This window comes from Chiroxiphia lanceolata, chromosome 4, assembly GCF_009829145.1.
Source record: "Chiroxiphia lanceolata isolate bChiLan1 chromosome 4, bChiLan1.pri, whole genome shotgun sequence".
NCBI lineage: Eukaryota > Metazoa > Chordata > Aves > Passeriformes > Pipridae > Chiroxiphia > Chiroxiphia lanceolata.
Window position 1 is genome coordinate 38,276,718 of NC_045640.1, and position 12,236 is coordinate 38,288,953.

The following is a 12,236-nucleotide window of genomic DNA, read 5'->3' on the forward strand; positions in this document are numbered from 1 at the left end:
AACAGCAGCTCCAAAACAACAACTCTCTGCATGAGACATCACTAGCACTCACAGTGGAGCTGAATAGTACGAAAGGCAGCAGTAATCTATATCCCTTGTGGGTGCCAAGCACACAGCATGGATGACTTGTAAGTGGCATGCAGAAGGAACAGGAGCTACAGCATCTTGAAAAGTCTGCCTGAATCCACAGCTCCCAGGCTCTGAAGTCAGTGGGACTCAGTGGCCCCTCCTGGCACAGAGACAGGCCAGGCACAGGTTGGAGCCGAGCAGCCTGTGCCTCTCTGAGATGCCATATGTCCCAGCTCCTGTTAGCTTTTGATTGATGTGTTTTGTAATTTGAGAGAGAAGAATGATAATCAGATGCATCACCTTAGATGTATTGCAAGCACGCTGCAAATGTATTATTAGTAATTAATCCTGGAAGGGAAATGTGGCTTGTAACTGTGTATACATATCCCCCTGATGAGGTTCAACTGGGGAGGACTATTCCCTTCCCCAACAGGTACTATTCAGCTGAAGTGTACACTAGTGCACTTGTGTGCAGCACCTGAAATTATCCTGTTAGCAAACGGAATAATAAGGAAAACTATTGATATAAATTTTTCTCAGCAAATATACATTTTCTTTGTTATGTATTGTAACTATTTTAGTGAAAATAGAGTCCTTTAAACACTTGAAAAATTCTGCAAATTCCACCACCTGCCCTAGTGGTTTTGACAAAAGAGCAACCTACTTGATAGACATTCATGAGCTGTGATAAAGAACAGTGACCAAATCTCTCCTTCCTTATAAGGAACAAGTTCTATTCTTTTTATTTTTCCTCTTTTTTTCTGATTTTTTTTAATATCTGATCTTCCTTTCCGACTTCAGCACCAACTAACCATGCTACTGCCTGTTGTTTTGTTTCCAATTTATTGTCCAAATTTGTTTAAAAGCATAGAGCCCAAAGCACAGGAATATTGGAACTTATCTACAGACTGTATTTTTTGAGTCCAGCTCTTAAGTGAATGGCCCATACAGGGATCAAATCCACAACTTGGTGTTATTAGCACCATGCTCTGACCAACTAAGCTAATCTCAGGGTCTAATAATACATCTATTTTACCTCTTTTTGGTGTGATTATCTGTCTTTCTATCATGAAAGGCTGTTGAGAATGAGGGTTATATGCTTTTAATATTTGTACATATTAGAATAATTTAACGTAATATAAATGCTGATTATCAGTATAAAATGTAGCAACATAAAAATCAAGCAACATGATCAAGCCATGAACTGGAGTTGAGAGCTTACAGGTTTACAGATTCTGCTTTTTTCTCAACTTTTAAAAACTGTAAAAGACACGTTTGGGGCTGCAGTTGAGTTTCTCAGTAGCTTTGAATAATCAAACTTATCTTTGACGCGGAACAACTTGAGATTTCCTTTTTTATTTCTTAAAATGCATAACTGTGCAAGGCATTGATTCTTTTTCCTTTGTAGTAAGTCCTTATCCCTGCCAGTATTTAGGGAGAACTTCTACCTAACTTCACATATGGTCACACTAAACAATGATTCACCATAGCCCCAAGGGCTTATTATCAAACTTCAAGATTTCTTTTTTTCCACAAGAGTTCGAGCTGTGGGGTAGAAATATTAGCTTTTAACTGGTATTATAGACAGCCACATTTCCTAGTAGGATAATAGCTCTGAAACAACCTTCCCTGCTACTGTAAAATATTTTAGCAGTATAGAGTAGGGTATGCAATAGGATGTTCTAAAGAAACTATACATTTATATCACAAATTGTTGGAAAATCTCATGGGATCCATGACTAAAAACAAGAGTGATGATTCAAACAACAATTTCAAAATTTCATGAGCATTTTCTTTTTAGTCTCTCCTATGATCATTTCTATGACACATATGACAGCACTACTTGCCACAAGTAACAGAATAAATTATTCTACCAAGCCAATGTCTACATTACAAACAGCACGGGATGCACTCCACACCACCAAAATTTAAGACTCATTTAAGTTAAACTTAAATGAGAGCCATTGAAGTTAAGTTTTTCTACTACCTGGATGCAAGACCAATGTATTGACGAATATTACGCTGCTTATGAGGAACAAACCAGCCAAAACTTGTTACCAGCCAAACCTGCTTTTCTCTGCTGGCTCTGGGAGACAGGAGGGCACGATTCCTCCTTCCTCTTGCAGCCTGTGACATACAGCCTTGTCAACTCACACTATTATTTCTCTCTCCTAAGAGATTCTAGAGCTGCAGTGACATAGGAAACAGCTTCTATTGTCAGGTTCAGCCTGATTCTAAGTTTCTAGTCCTCATGACCACAGAAGGGAACAATCAGACTAGACAAAGGTACAAACATTCTGTGGAAATTTATCAATATTTTTAAGGCACCGTGGGTTGACAGGTACTTCATTTTGGCAACAGCAAGTGGCTAGCATCACACACAACTATTCAGAAGCTGGACTGTGACTACAGCCTCTTTGGATCTGCTCGCTGGGTGTCACAACTCCAGTGTGTCAGCTAGATAACAGTCCAACCCTTTGTCTCACTGCTTATAAGGAGGAAAAAAAAAATCCTCAAACTGTGTTCTCCAATTCCCAAATGACACAACACTTCCATTGGCAATTATATTTTATTTCTTAAGAGTAAGTTGGGTATATGTTTCAGGTAAAGTATGAACGTTTACCAAGGCTGGAAGAGTCTTACCATTTCTTAGTGTAAATTAGAGCTATCCACATTTTAGAGCCCCTCTAAACTGCCTGTGAAACTATCCAATAGATAAACAAATGCAAATTGCTGCTTTCTTCTTACACCTCTAAAAAGGGATTAGCAGTATAGCAAAACGTAAAGAAGGTTTATTTATGTCTTGAGACGAAAATGTTACATGATTATTACTTTGTATGTAAATAAGAAAGTGAGTGAAAGTGAGGTCTAGGAATAGAAAAGTAAAAAGATTTAAAAAAAAGTTAAAAGCTTGTAAACCAAATGCAAGAAAAGTTATTGTCAAAGTAAGACTGAAAAAGGTCAGTTAACAATTACTGTGACCAGGAACTGCCATTGTGCCTAGTATTATCTGCATTAGTACCAGAAGAGATTTGTTGTATTTATTTCCTATCATATGACCACTGCAGTTTCAGCCTGTGCTCTGCAGCTGTCCTGGGTAGTGTCTCATGTGGGCTGCTTTTGTTTTAGGTCTTGGGTACACAGCACAAAGTCAAAACAAGTTCCTGAGCTTTCAGACTAAACCAGGCTGGTACAACTAACACAGCTGCGTTTGCCTACAAGCTGCTTAACTGGTTATGCAGGCTTTACAGCAGCCCATATAATAAAACTCTAATGTTTAAAGGGTAAATATATTTCATTTTTACTACATACATCTTATTTACATGTTATACAACGTCAGAAAAACCAGGGAACGTTCTAATTATTATCTTAAATGCAATTTTTAAGATATTAAGTTTTGTGTTGAATTTAGGAAGCCGTAGCTTAGGTAGTTCTGATTTTTGCTTTTCATCCTAAAGCTCTCACCATATATCTAGTGTGAGATGCTCACATGAAATAGGCCAAAAACGTTGTTTTCTGTAGACTTTGTAATTCACATTAAAAGGGTTTTTAAAGCAGTGACCTACATAAATGCATTTTGTGTCTTGAATTTTAAAATTTCTTCTGTAACAAAAAAATTGCTGATTAAAGCTAAACTTGCTTTCTTTCAACATCTTGTATTCCTATGAGTGAAGTTAGGTTAGATTAAGATCAAGAACAGCTGTAACTCACTTTCATTATTCATTCAGAAAACACTACCTTTTCAGGTCCATAAGAAGAGATCCTTTCACCAGTAATCAATCAAGAATGATAAGTTTCCAAAGCAGAATCTTACTGTCATTACAGCTGCATTAAGGTATATTCCATACAGGAATTTGGCTAATAGGTTTTCTGGGGAGAGACAGTAGAGCTGCTTCATCCAACTGACTGAATTAAAACTGACAGCATCACCACGTAAATACACTTACACCAGAATGAAAGAAGATTTAAGGTCATGCAACAAAAGTTGGCAATATCCTCAGCTGAACAGTATCTGTTGCAATGGATCCACTGATGGAAACGTTAATTCAAATAAAAGGTCTTTGTTACTTTCTTCCCTTGCTTTGTCCACACTGGCACCACTATCCAGAAAAGCTGTAGAAGCTGCCCACAGAAGCCAAGAGATACAATATAACGTGAAGCAGTATCACTCCCATCACACATTTTTGTTGTCCGTGACATACTTTTCTTTAAATCCATTTCTCTGCTCTGTAACCTGGTCTCACCTGTCTGGTCTTTACACCACCTTCTATCCAGTATTTCTAGCCACTCTCTCCTCACTTGCAGTTTGCTGAAAATGAAGCGCCCCAAATTGTAACTGTGGAACAGATTAGAAATTCAAAAGGGCTCAAAGTCAGGGAGCTGTAAAACTTAACAGTCATTTCATGAGCTTACTTATTCACACAGAAATAAACTTCAACTCCTGGCATTTATGCTTCTTCCCCGCAACTGTCATCCACATGCGGTTAATAAATTAACCACATGGACCGACCAAAGTCAATACTGCACAGATCACTGCTTCAGAAGAGTAAGTGACAATCTCTTGACACAGAAGTTGTGGTTTTGTCTGAAAAGGAACAGTGTGGTGCAATGAAAAAAACAGTGACAGCTTATTGTGGAACCAGGTGCACAGAGAAAGGCTTTTCCAGGTGCAAGGGTGCTGGGAGGAAGGCACAGCTTTATCACAGCAAGTTTCTAATATCAGCATTCTTGCATGGGGCTTTCAGCATCAGCGTTGCTGTGGAAAGCTTCCAGCATCATGTTCAAGCATGGAAAATTTTCAATACTGCCTTCCTTGTTGAAGGACAGGGAGATGTTAAAGAGTACAACGGTTTGGTTTCTTATGTGCCCTATGTTGGATGACATGACATAACACTCTATGGACCTGTTTATTTGTAGAAAGGTTTTCTTTTTCAGACAAGCAAATTTAAAGAACTTATTTCTTTCTTAAAGTAAATAATTTGAAAGGCAGATCTCATTTTCTCCCATAGCAGTAATTACACTTTCTCACTCTACTTACTTTTCCACTATCGTTTTCTTCATATTCTTAGAGCAGATATAAAAACAGATGCAACAGAGGAAGCCTCGCTGCAATTACATCCTATAATTTCCAAACACTGTTCCAAAGTAATTTTTTTCCACAAGCTTTCTATATTACTGTTAAAATTAAAAGTGAAAATGTTAATAAAACTTACCTAAAGCTTTTTTTTTCCCCTTTCCCTTCAAGAACTGACAGAGAGGGGATTTGGAAGGGTAAAATGAGACAAATTATTCCCCCTTTCAACTTAAAAAAAAAATAAAATCATTTCTGGGAGCCATCCTGATAACTTTTCAGTGACAAACTCACAGGCATTATGACTTGCTGTTTTTAAAGCACTGATATTGAGAAAACTGTTTCCTGAAAATTAGCAGAAAATTAATTCTTCTTCCAACTGCATTGATGAAGATTCAGAAGTAAAACTGATTTTGAGTGAGTTAAAGCTACATAAATTAAAACAACTCCTTGCAAAGTGAATAGGGATTCATGGAATTCAGTACCATAAAATCGAGAACATTACTTTGCTACCGAGAAGTAGTGGGAAGTTTTACAGTAATAATGAACCAGAATTGGAACGTGGAATATCACCCATGTAAATGTTTATTTTAGAAGGTAAGGAAGGGTAAGTTTTGTCTGTCTGTTAAACACTGTCAAAAGTATTAGCCACATAACTTAACTGATACAAGAATTTGGATAACTGTGTTGTGAAGGCTTTGACATCTGCAGAGGGAATACATATCTCTGTTTTGCTCTGTCAGTTTACCTCCCTTCCTTTACAGGATTTGGACTAACTTTTTCCAGTTTACAGTATGACTTTTAGGGCTGCAATTTGGGCAAGTACATAAAGCTTAAAATGAAACAGGACAAAAGAGGCATTTACTAGCGTGCTGGTGAACTGTTCTTCATGAACACATCCTCATCAGAAGGACAAAAACCCCCAAATAAACAAACAGACAAAAACCCGGCTTGAAGGACTGTACCTGATAAGCGCTTCTTATACTGAGGAAATCTGGAATGAAGGGGACTCTGGAGATTAAGACATTGACCACTCACACCTGCAACTAGTCAATACTCTCACACAGCTCAAGGGCTGGAGCTGCTGGTTTTTAAAGTTTGTTGGTTTGGGTCTTCCCCCCCCCCCAGCATTGAGCTAGGTTAACAAGATTAAAGCTCTACCGAAGGCATTGCATCTTCGGTAAACAAAGTTTAACCAGCTTTTCAGCAGTGCTATAAACTACACCTGAAAAAACAAGACTCTTAAAAACTGCTTAGATTATTAAGAATATTTACCTAGACTGATATTAACTAGAGAATTGGATGAAAATAACCAAACAGAAGAAAAACAACATCAGCAAAACCTGTATCATGTAGACTGGGGCAAACCGCAATACAGTAAATGACTGTATGGAAACTTGGGTTTTATCCCCAAGCCGAAAAGGCCATATTCAGTGCTGGCGGTGCACTGGAAAGCACAGGCGTGATTTCCATTAAAACCTCAGCTGACCGAGGTCGGATCCCAGGCTTTGCACTACTGCGGCTTGCACTTCTTACAGGGAGCACAAGACTCGGGGAGAGCCGACACCTTCCCTTCCCAGCGGCGAGGCTTTGAGTCCGGCGTGAGTGGGGACACCCTGCCCTCACAAGCGGCCAGGAGCACTCCCAAGCCCCGACATCCCGGGAGCGGGAGGAAAGCATTCCCTGCGGGCAGCCAGCCCTCTCTGTGCCCAGGGACCGCTGCAAGGCTGGCCCGCACCACCAGCGCTCCTCCCGCGGGGTGACTCGCGCAGGCCGGCACCGCCCTAGCCCCTGCCCCTGCCCCGCGGCGGGGCGGGCAGACTCGGGGAGAGGGCAGCGCTCGAGAACAGGTCTCGCTCGGGCGGCGTAACAAAAGTTTCAGTGGCGTTTTAAAGCCGGCGGCTGCTGCCCGCCAGGCCCCCGCCCGGAGAGAGGGACGGCGGCGCTCATTCCACCCTGGCCTGCGGGAAGGCAGCGCCGAGAGACCCTACCCCGTGCCACCCCCACTATTCCCTACCCGCCCAGTCGCCATTCCCCCTCCCTTTGTATTTTTAAACCACGCCGCAGCCTCCCCGCTCCGCCCAATCAGAGCAGGCACAACCCCCGCCGGCCAATGGGAGGGGCCCCCGCGGTTTTTTAAACCGTCCCTGTCCCCCAATCGCCGCCCAGCGCGCCCCATCTCGCCCCTCCCCCTCGCTCTCCTCACCCCAACCGGTTCCAACGGGTACGAGCGCCAACGACCCCCTCGCGCTCGGCCTGGCCCGGGAGCGGCTCGGCCGTGACGTCAGAGCGGCACACAGCCAATCCCGGCCGGCTCCGGCGCCGGCGGGCGGAGCCTCGGGCAGTTTGAACGGGCGCGGCAGCCAATGGGGTGCAGCGGGGGTGGGTCTTTGGCGCCGCGGGTCGGGTTGCTGTGGCGGGCAGCGCCGCGCAAAACAAGAGGCGGCAAGTGCGCGGCCGCGACACCACTCGGCAGCAGCACCTGAGCGAGCAGAGCCCGCGCCGCCCGCCCCGCTCAGCCAGGCAAGGCCTGCGTACCCCGCCCGCGAAAAGAGAGCGTGCCGGGAAGGGTGGGTGGGAGGGAGAGGGAGCAGGGCAGCGGACGCGCCAGCGCCGGTCCGGGGCGCGGAGGGCGCGCGAGTCTCCCGCGGCGGCGCGCCCGGGTCTGAGGGGAGGATTCGCGGCGGGCGGGTGGGGCAGGAAGGGCGGCGGCGGCTCCGGCCCCGGCGGGGAGGGTCGGGGCGCGGGCGGCGGGGTCGGGCGGGCCGGGCGCCGCAGCCGCCGCAGGGGGCGGGGAGAGGCCCCGGGGGCGGAAAGTGCCGCGGGGTGGGCGGGGGACACTGAGGGGCCGCGGCGGGGGCGGGGCCGGGGCCGGGCGCGCTGGGGCGGGAAGGTGCCGGCGGGAGAGAGGCGGGAACGTCCTGGGGCGCGGCCTCGCCTCACGCCGCTTCTCCGCCTCCCGCAGGGACCCGCCGCCGACCTCGCCATGGGCAAAGGCGACCCCAACAAGCCGCGGGGCAAGATGTCCTCGTACGCCTACTTCGTGCAGACCTGCCGCGAGGAGCACAAGAAGAAGCACCCGGACTCGTCCGTCAACTTCGCTGAGTTCTCGCGGAAGTGCTCGGAACGGTGGAAGGTGAGTGGGGCCAGGCCGAGCCGTGCTGAGCCCTTGCCGGGCTGGCCCCCGCCCCTGCTGCGGGCTGCTGGGAAAAGATCCCTGGTAGCAGCTGCTGCTTAGGCGTTAGTGGGTCAGCAGCCGCTTTATCTCATCCAGACTCTTCCCCTTTCCCTGCCCTGTGTCCACAGACAATGTCGAGCAAGGAAAAAGGAAAGTTTGAAGAAATGGCTAAAGGAGACAAAGCTCGTTATGACAGGGAGATGAAAAATTATGTTCCTCCCAAAGGCGAGAAGAAGGGAAAGAAAAAGGACCCCAATGCTCCTAAAAGACCACCGTGAGCGTTTCTATGACCCCCCTCCCCCAAACCAGAAAAAAGTATTAGTTCTAATAGCTTGATACATAACTTTAATCACTGTCTCTCAATGTAGATCTGCGTTCTTCCTTTTCTGTTCGGAACACCGTCCAAAAATCAAAAACGATCATCCTGGCTTGTCTATTGGAGATACAGCAAAGAAATTAGGTGAAATGTGGTCTGAACAGTCGGCCAAAGATAAACAGCCATATGAACAGAAGGCTGCAAAACTAAAGGAGAAATATGAAAAGGTACAGTAAAAAAATAAAATAATGATTCAAGTTGTAGAGCTTAATGTAAATATGTGACTTATGTTTTGCACTTGAACCATATATAGCTCATAATTCTACATCAGCTTCTGTCAGGTGTTAGAACACGTGGAGAGGTGTGGTGGGGCAGGTATCTGGAACCCTTACAGTGAACCTGAATGTGGTTTTTGCATGCCTAGAGATTTTACCAATAAGATGCTTTACTACCAGAAAACAGGTCACCTGCTTGCTAACATAAAAACACAGTTGTTCTCTAGAGCACTGTGATCACAAAATTCTTAAAACTCTCTGATCATGTGTACTCTTGCCAAAAGGTTTAAGCGTGAAAGTCCCAAGGTTCAGTTTCCTCCGTTTTGCAAACACTGTATTTGATCTGCATAGTACAATAGTATTAAATTACTGAAGCAGTACAACTTTGTCTTAAGAGTTATATTGCTAGCAACTTAACAGCATTTCTCTTGCAGGATATTGCAGCATATCGTGCCAAGAGCAAGAGTGATGCAGGAAAAAAGGGCCCAGGTAGGCCTGCAGGGTCTAAGAAGAAAGCAGAACCAGAAGAGGAGGAGGAGGAAGAAGAAGAAGAGGAGGAAGAGGAGGAAGAAGATGAGGATGAAGAATAAATGAATGTCCTGCTGTAAAGATTTATGCTCAAAATCCAATATTTTGCTAAGAATGTGAACTCAAGTGCAGCTCAAGGTTAGCTTCAGTATAAAAATCTGTACAGAATTGTGTATAGGTAATGTGGTTCTTTGTAGGGAGACTTCGATTTATAATGTAAGTAGTAGCCAAGGGCTGCTACAGTTTGGTTTGAAAAAGTTGTTGAATGTTTCTGCTGTTTCTTCATATTTAATGGTTTTGTTGAAATTCAGTGACTGATAGTCAGGTGTTTCTTTATAGCCAAGTACAAAGGAGGTAGCTTAATAGCTGATCTTATATTTTGTAGTATTTTGTTGCATTGTATTACTTTTTTAACAGTTTTGTAATAAAATGTTGTACATGATTACTGTTTTATTTATGGTGTTTTCTGAGAGGCTGGGCACTCGCAGAGTGCTGGAGTCCTGTGCAGGGAAGTGCTTTGCACTGTTCTTGGGCTGTTGCTGTTAATCCAAAACTAACAAGTCTCTTAACCTGTGGCTCCTGGAGCTTACACAGGTGTCTACACTTTTTTAACCACAATTTCCTCTCCCATGCTTAGTTGCAATTGATGCTTTCCTTACACTACCATTTGCCTATACTATCTTGTGAGTGAAAAAAATTCTCTTCAAGTACTGAGGTTGCTGATAATTATTCCAGGGTTGTTTTCTTTCCCCACACTGCTCAAGCACAGGTCTTATAGTTTTGTTTTGGTGTAATAGCTGATAATGAGTGAATCTTTAGAGCTTTCTCTCCCAGAGCTCAAGGTCACTGGCCTTTTCTGTTGTCCATACAGGACAGGAAGGTTGGCTGTATGACAGACATGGTTAGAGGCATGTCTTCCCAGATGTTGCCTACTCCCTCCCTCTTCCCCTGGCCCCAGTATTAGCGGCTTCTCATAAAATACACAGCTTGCAGAACAACATGAAAAATGTTGGAATGCTATCTCCACACATGCCAGTGGATTCCTGCAGAAAGGAGAGAAGGCATTTGTAAAGAACATGTGCTCCTGATATGTTCCTGTTTGTGGTGGTAACACTCTCCAGTTACACCATTTCTTGGTTTTCACTTTTACTTCACCATATTTAAAAGCCTAAATCTAATATCTAACAATATTTGCAAGTGGGGAATTGGAGATAGTACAGGTAAACTAAATAGCTAAAGTTTAATTTTTTTGAGATAAATATCAGGAAATAGTTTTTACTAGACTTTGAAAGCTCAACACTGAAATGTGTAATATCTAAAAAATTAAGTATAAAGGGCAGTGTTCCAAGGTTTTTGTTTAAACTGTCTCCCTACTGTCCATCAACTTGGGCAATATGTTTGTGTCCCGTCATTGTACATGTGTGAGATAAAAAGTGTTTTCAGCACTATAACTGTGGTAAATGTCACTGTAGTAGGTCAATGATAGCTTAGCACTTTCAGAAACAAGTCTTGACAGAAAATACTTTGTATATTCCTGTAAGTATGGAAATAAAGTAACTGTAAAGGCAATTCAAACATTTTTATACTGAAGTAGGTATTAATCTTTGGGACCCTTAGAAACCCAGAGTTGTTTTTTCCTCCCCACCATGCCCCTGAGATACTTAAAGTGGTAGCAGAAGGATTATCTGCTGTTTTACATATTGGACCTGCCAGAGGTACTTGGCACAGGCAGGATCAACGGCTCCATTTTTTGGGCTCATATTTTGGGAAGCCGCAGGCAAAAACTGGAAGTAAGAGGCAGTGGTTCTGTGCATGGTACTTCCAGTGCTCAAGAACATTTTCTGTAGAATTTGCAGTCCTACAGCACCTGTATCCTTAAATCAAAAATTCTTCCAGCTAAAGGCAATTCCCTGTCATAGTGTGTAGCCAAGACCATGCTGGTCTCACTCATTGTCAGCATATCCTGTTTCAGATTTCCCTGTGGAAATGTACCATCACCTCCTCTCAGTTCTCATGCTCCTTCCCTGTGCAGAACAGTGATGCTTCAAGCAGTCTTTAGATTTAAATAATCTTCTGCAGTGGAGGAGGAGAAGTGTCAGAGTAAATTGACTAATTTGATTATTGCAAATGTTTGTTACTTCTGCTCAAGCACTTTTAAATTGAAACAAAATATAGCCCTCAGGTGTCCTAGAAGCTGCATGGGTTATAGAATTTTAAATACTGTGTCAAAATAAGAGCAATCTTGAGATAATTCAGAATAAGGGAGCTCTTCTAATATTTTCCTCAGTGAGGTAAAATAGCTTTTGGATTCTATTTCATTTAATCATTATAACTGGCTAATTTAGCTTCAGCACGACTTCTGCGCAAATCGGTGCAGAGCTGCCTAGTGTCGCCACTCTCTTGTCCCACATTCTAACAATGCTCTATGAAACACTAGCTGTGGGTTACTTTTCTTTATGATCTCATTCACAAATATATCCTGACTGCTGGAGAGATCTTTTTTGCAAAAAATAGGCTGCTGCCCTGCTCTGCAGCCTGCCCCACATCATGAGACAAGTCTGTTTACACACCATGTCAGCATGAGCTGCAGCAAGTCACGGCAAAGCTCTGCATTGGGCTGATCCATTAACTGAGAATGATGTCATGACTAAAGATAAGTAGCATTTTTAAAAAATAATATTTTGTCCCTTCTCTAAGGATGTTGAATATAAAGGCAAATGGAACAAAGCACATGAAAATTGCTATTTTCAAATTAAGCTTTAAAAAGTATGATATGTCAGGTTAGGGGGTTTAGATAAT

The 12,236-nt window shown here is 43.4% G+C and overlaps 1 protein-coding gene across 1 annotated transcript; it reads left to right on the top strand.

Moving 5' to 3' along the window:
- Nucleotides 1-7,519: 7,519 nt before the first annotated feature.
- On the top strand, nt 7,520-9,880 carry HMGB2 (high mobility group box 2). Its single transcript, XM_032686741.1, has 5 exons — nt 7,520-7,663; nt 8,106-8,276; nt 8,447-8,592; nt 8,687-8,861; nt 9,344-9,880. Exons 2-5 carry the CDS (start codon nt 8,127-8,129, stop codon nt 9,497-9,499), a joined length of 627 nt encoding a protein of 208 aa, XP_032542632.1. The 5' UTR covers nt 7,520-7,663; nt 8,106-8,126; the 3' UTR covers nt 9,500-9,880.
- Nucleotides 9,881-12,236: the final 2,356 nt, after the last annotated feature.

What these genes read in the sequence shown, in the direction of transcription:
- HMGB2 (XM_032686741.1), top strand. Translation starts at nt 8,127, where the DNA reads ATGGGCAAAGGCGACCCCAACAAGCCGCGGGGCAAGATGTCCTCGTAC. An exon ending in AGTGCTCGGAACGGTGGAAG is followed by an intron (nt 8,277 to 8,446) that starts GTGAGTGGGGCC and finishes CTGTGTCCACAG; the next exon opens with ACAATGTCGAGCAAGGAAAA. An exon ending in TAAAGGAGAAATATGAAAAG is followed by an intron (nt 8,862 to 9,343) that starts GTACAGTAAAAA and finishes TTTCTCTTGCAG; the next exon opens with GATATTGCAGCATATCGTGC.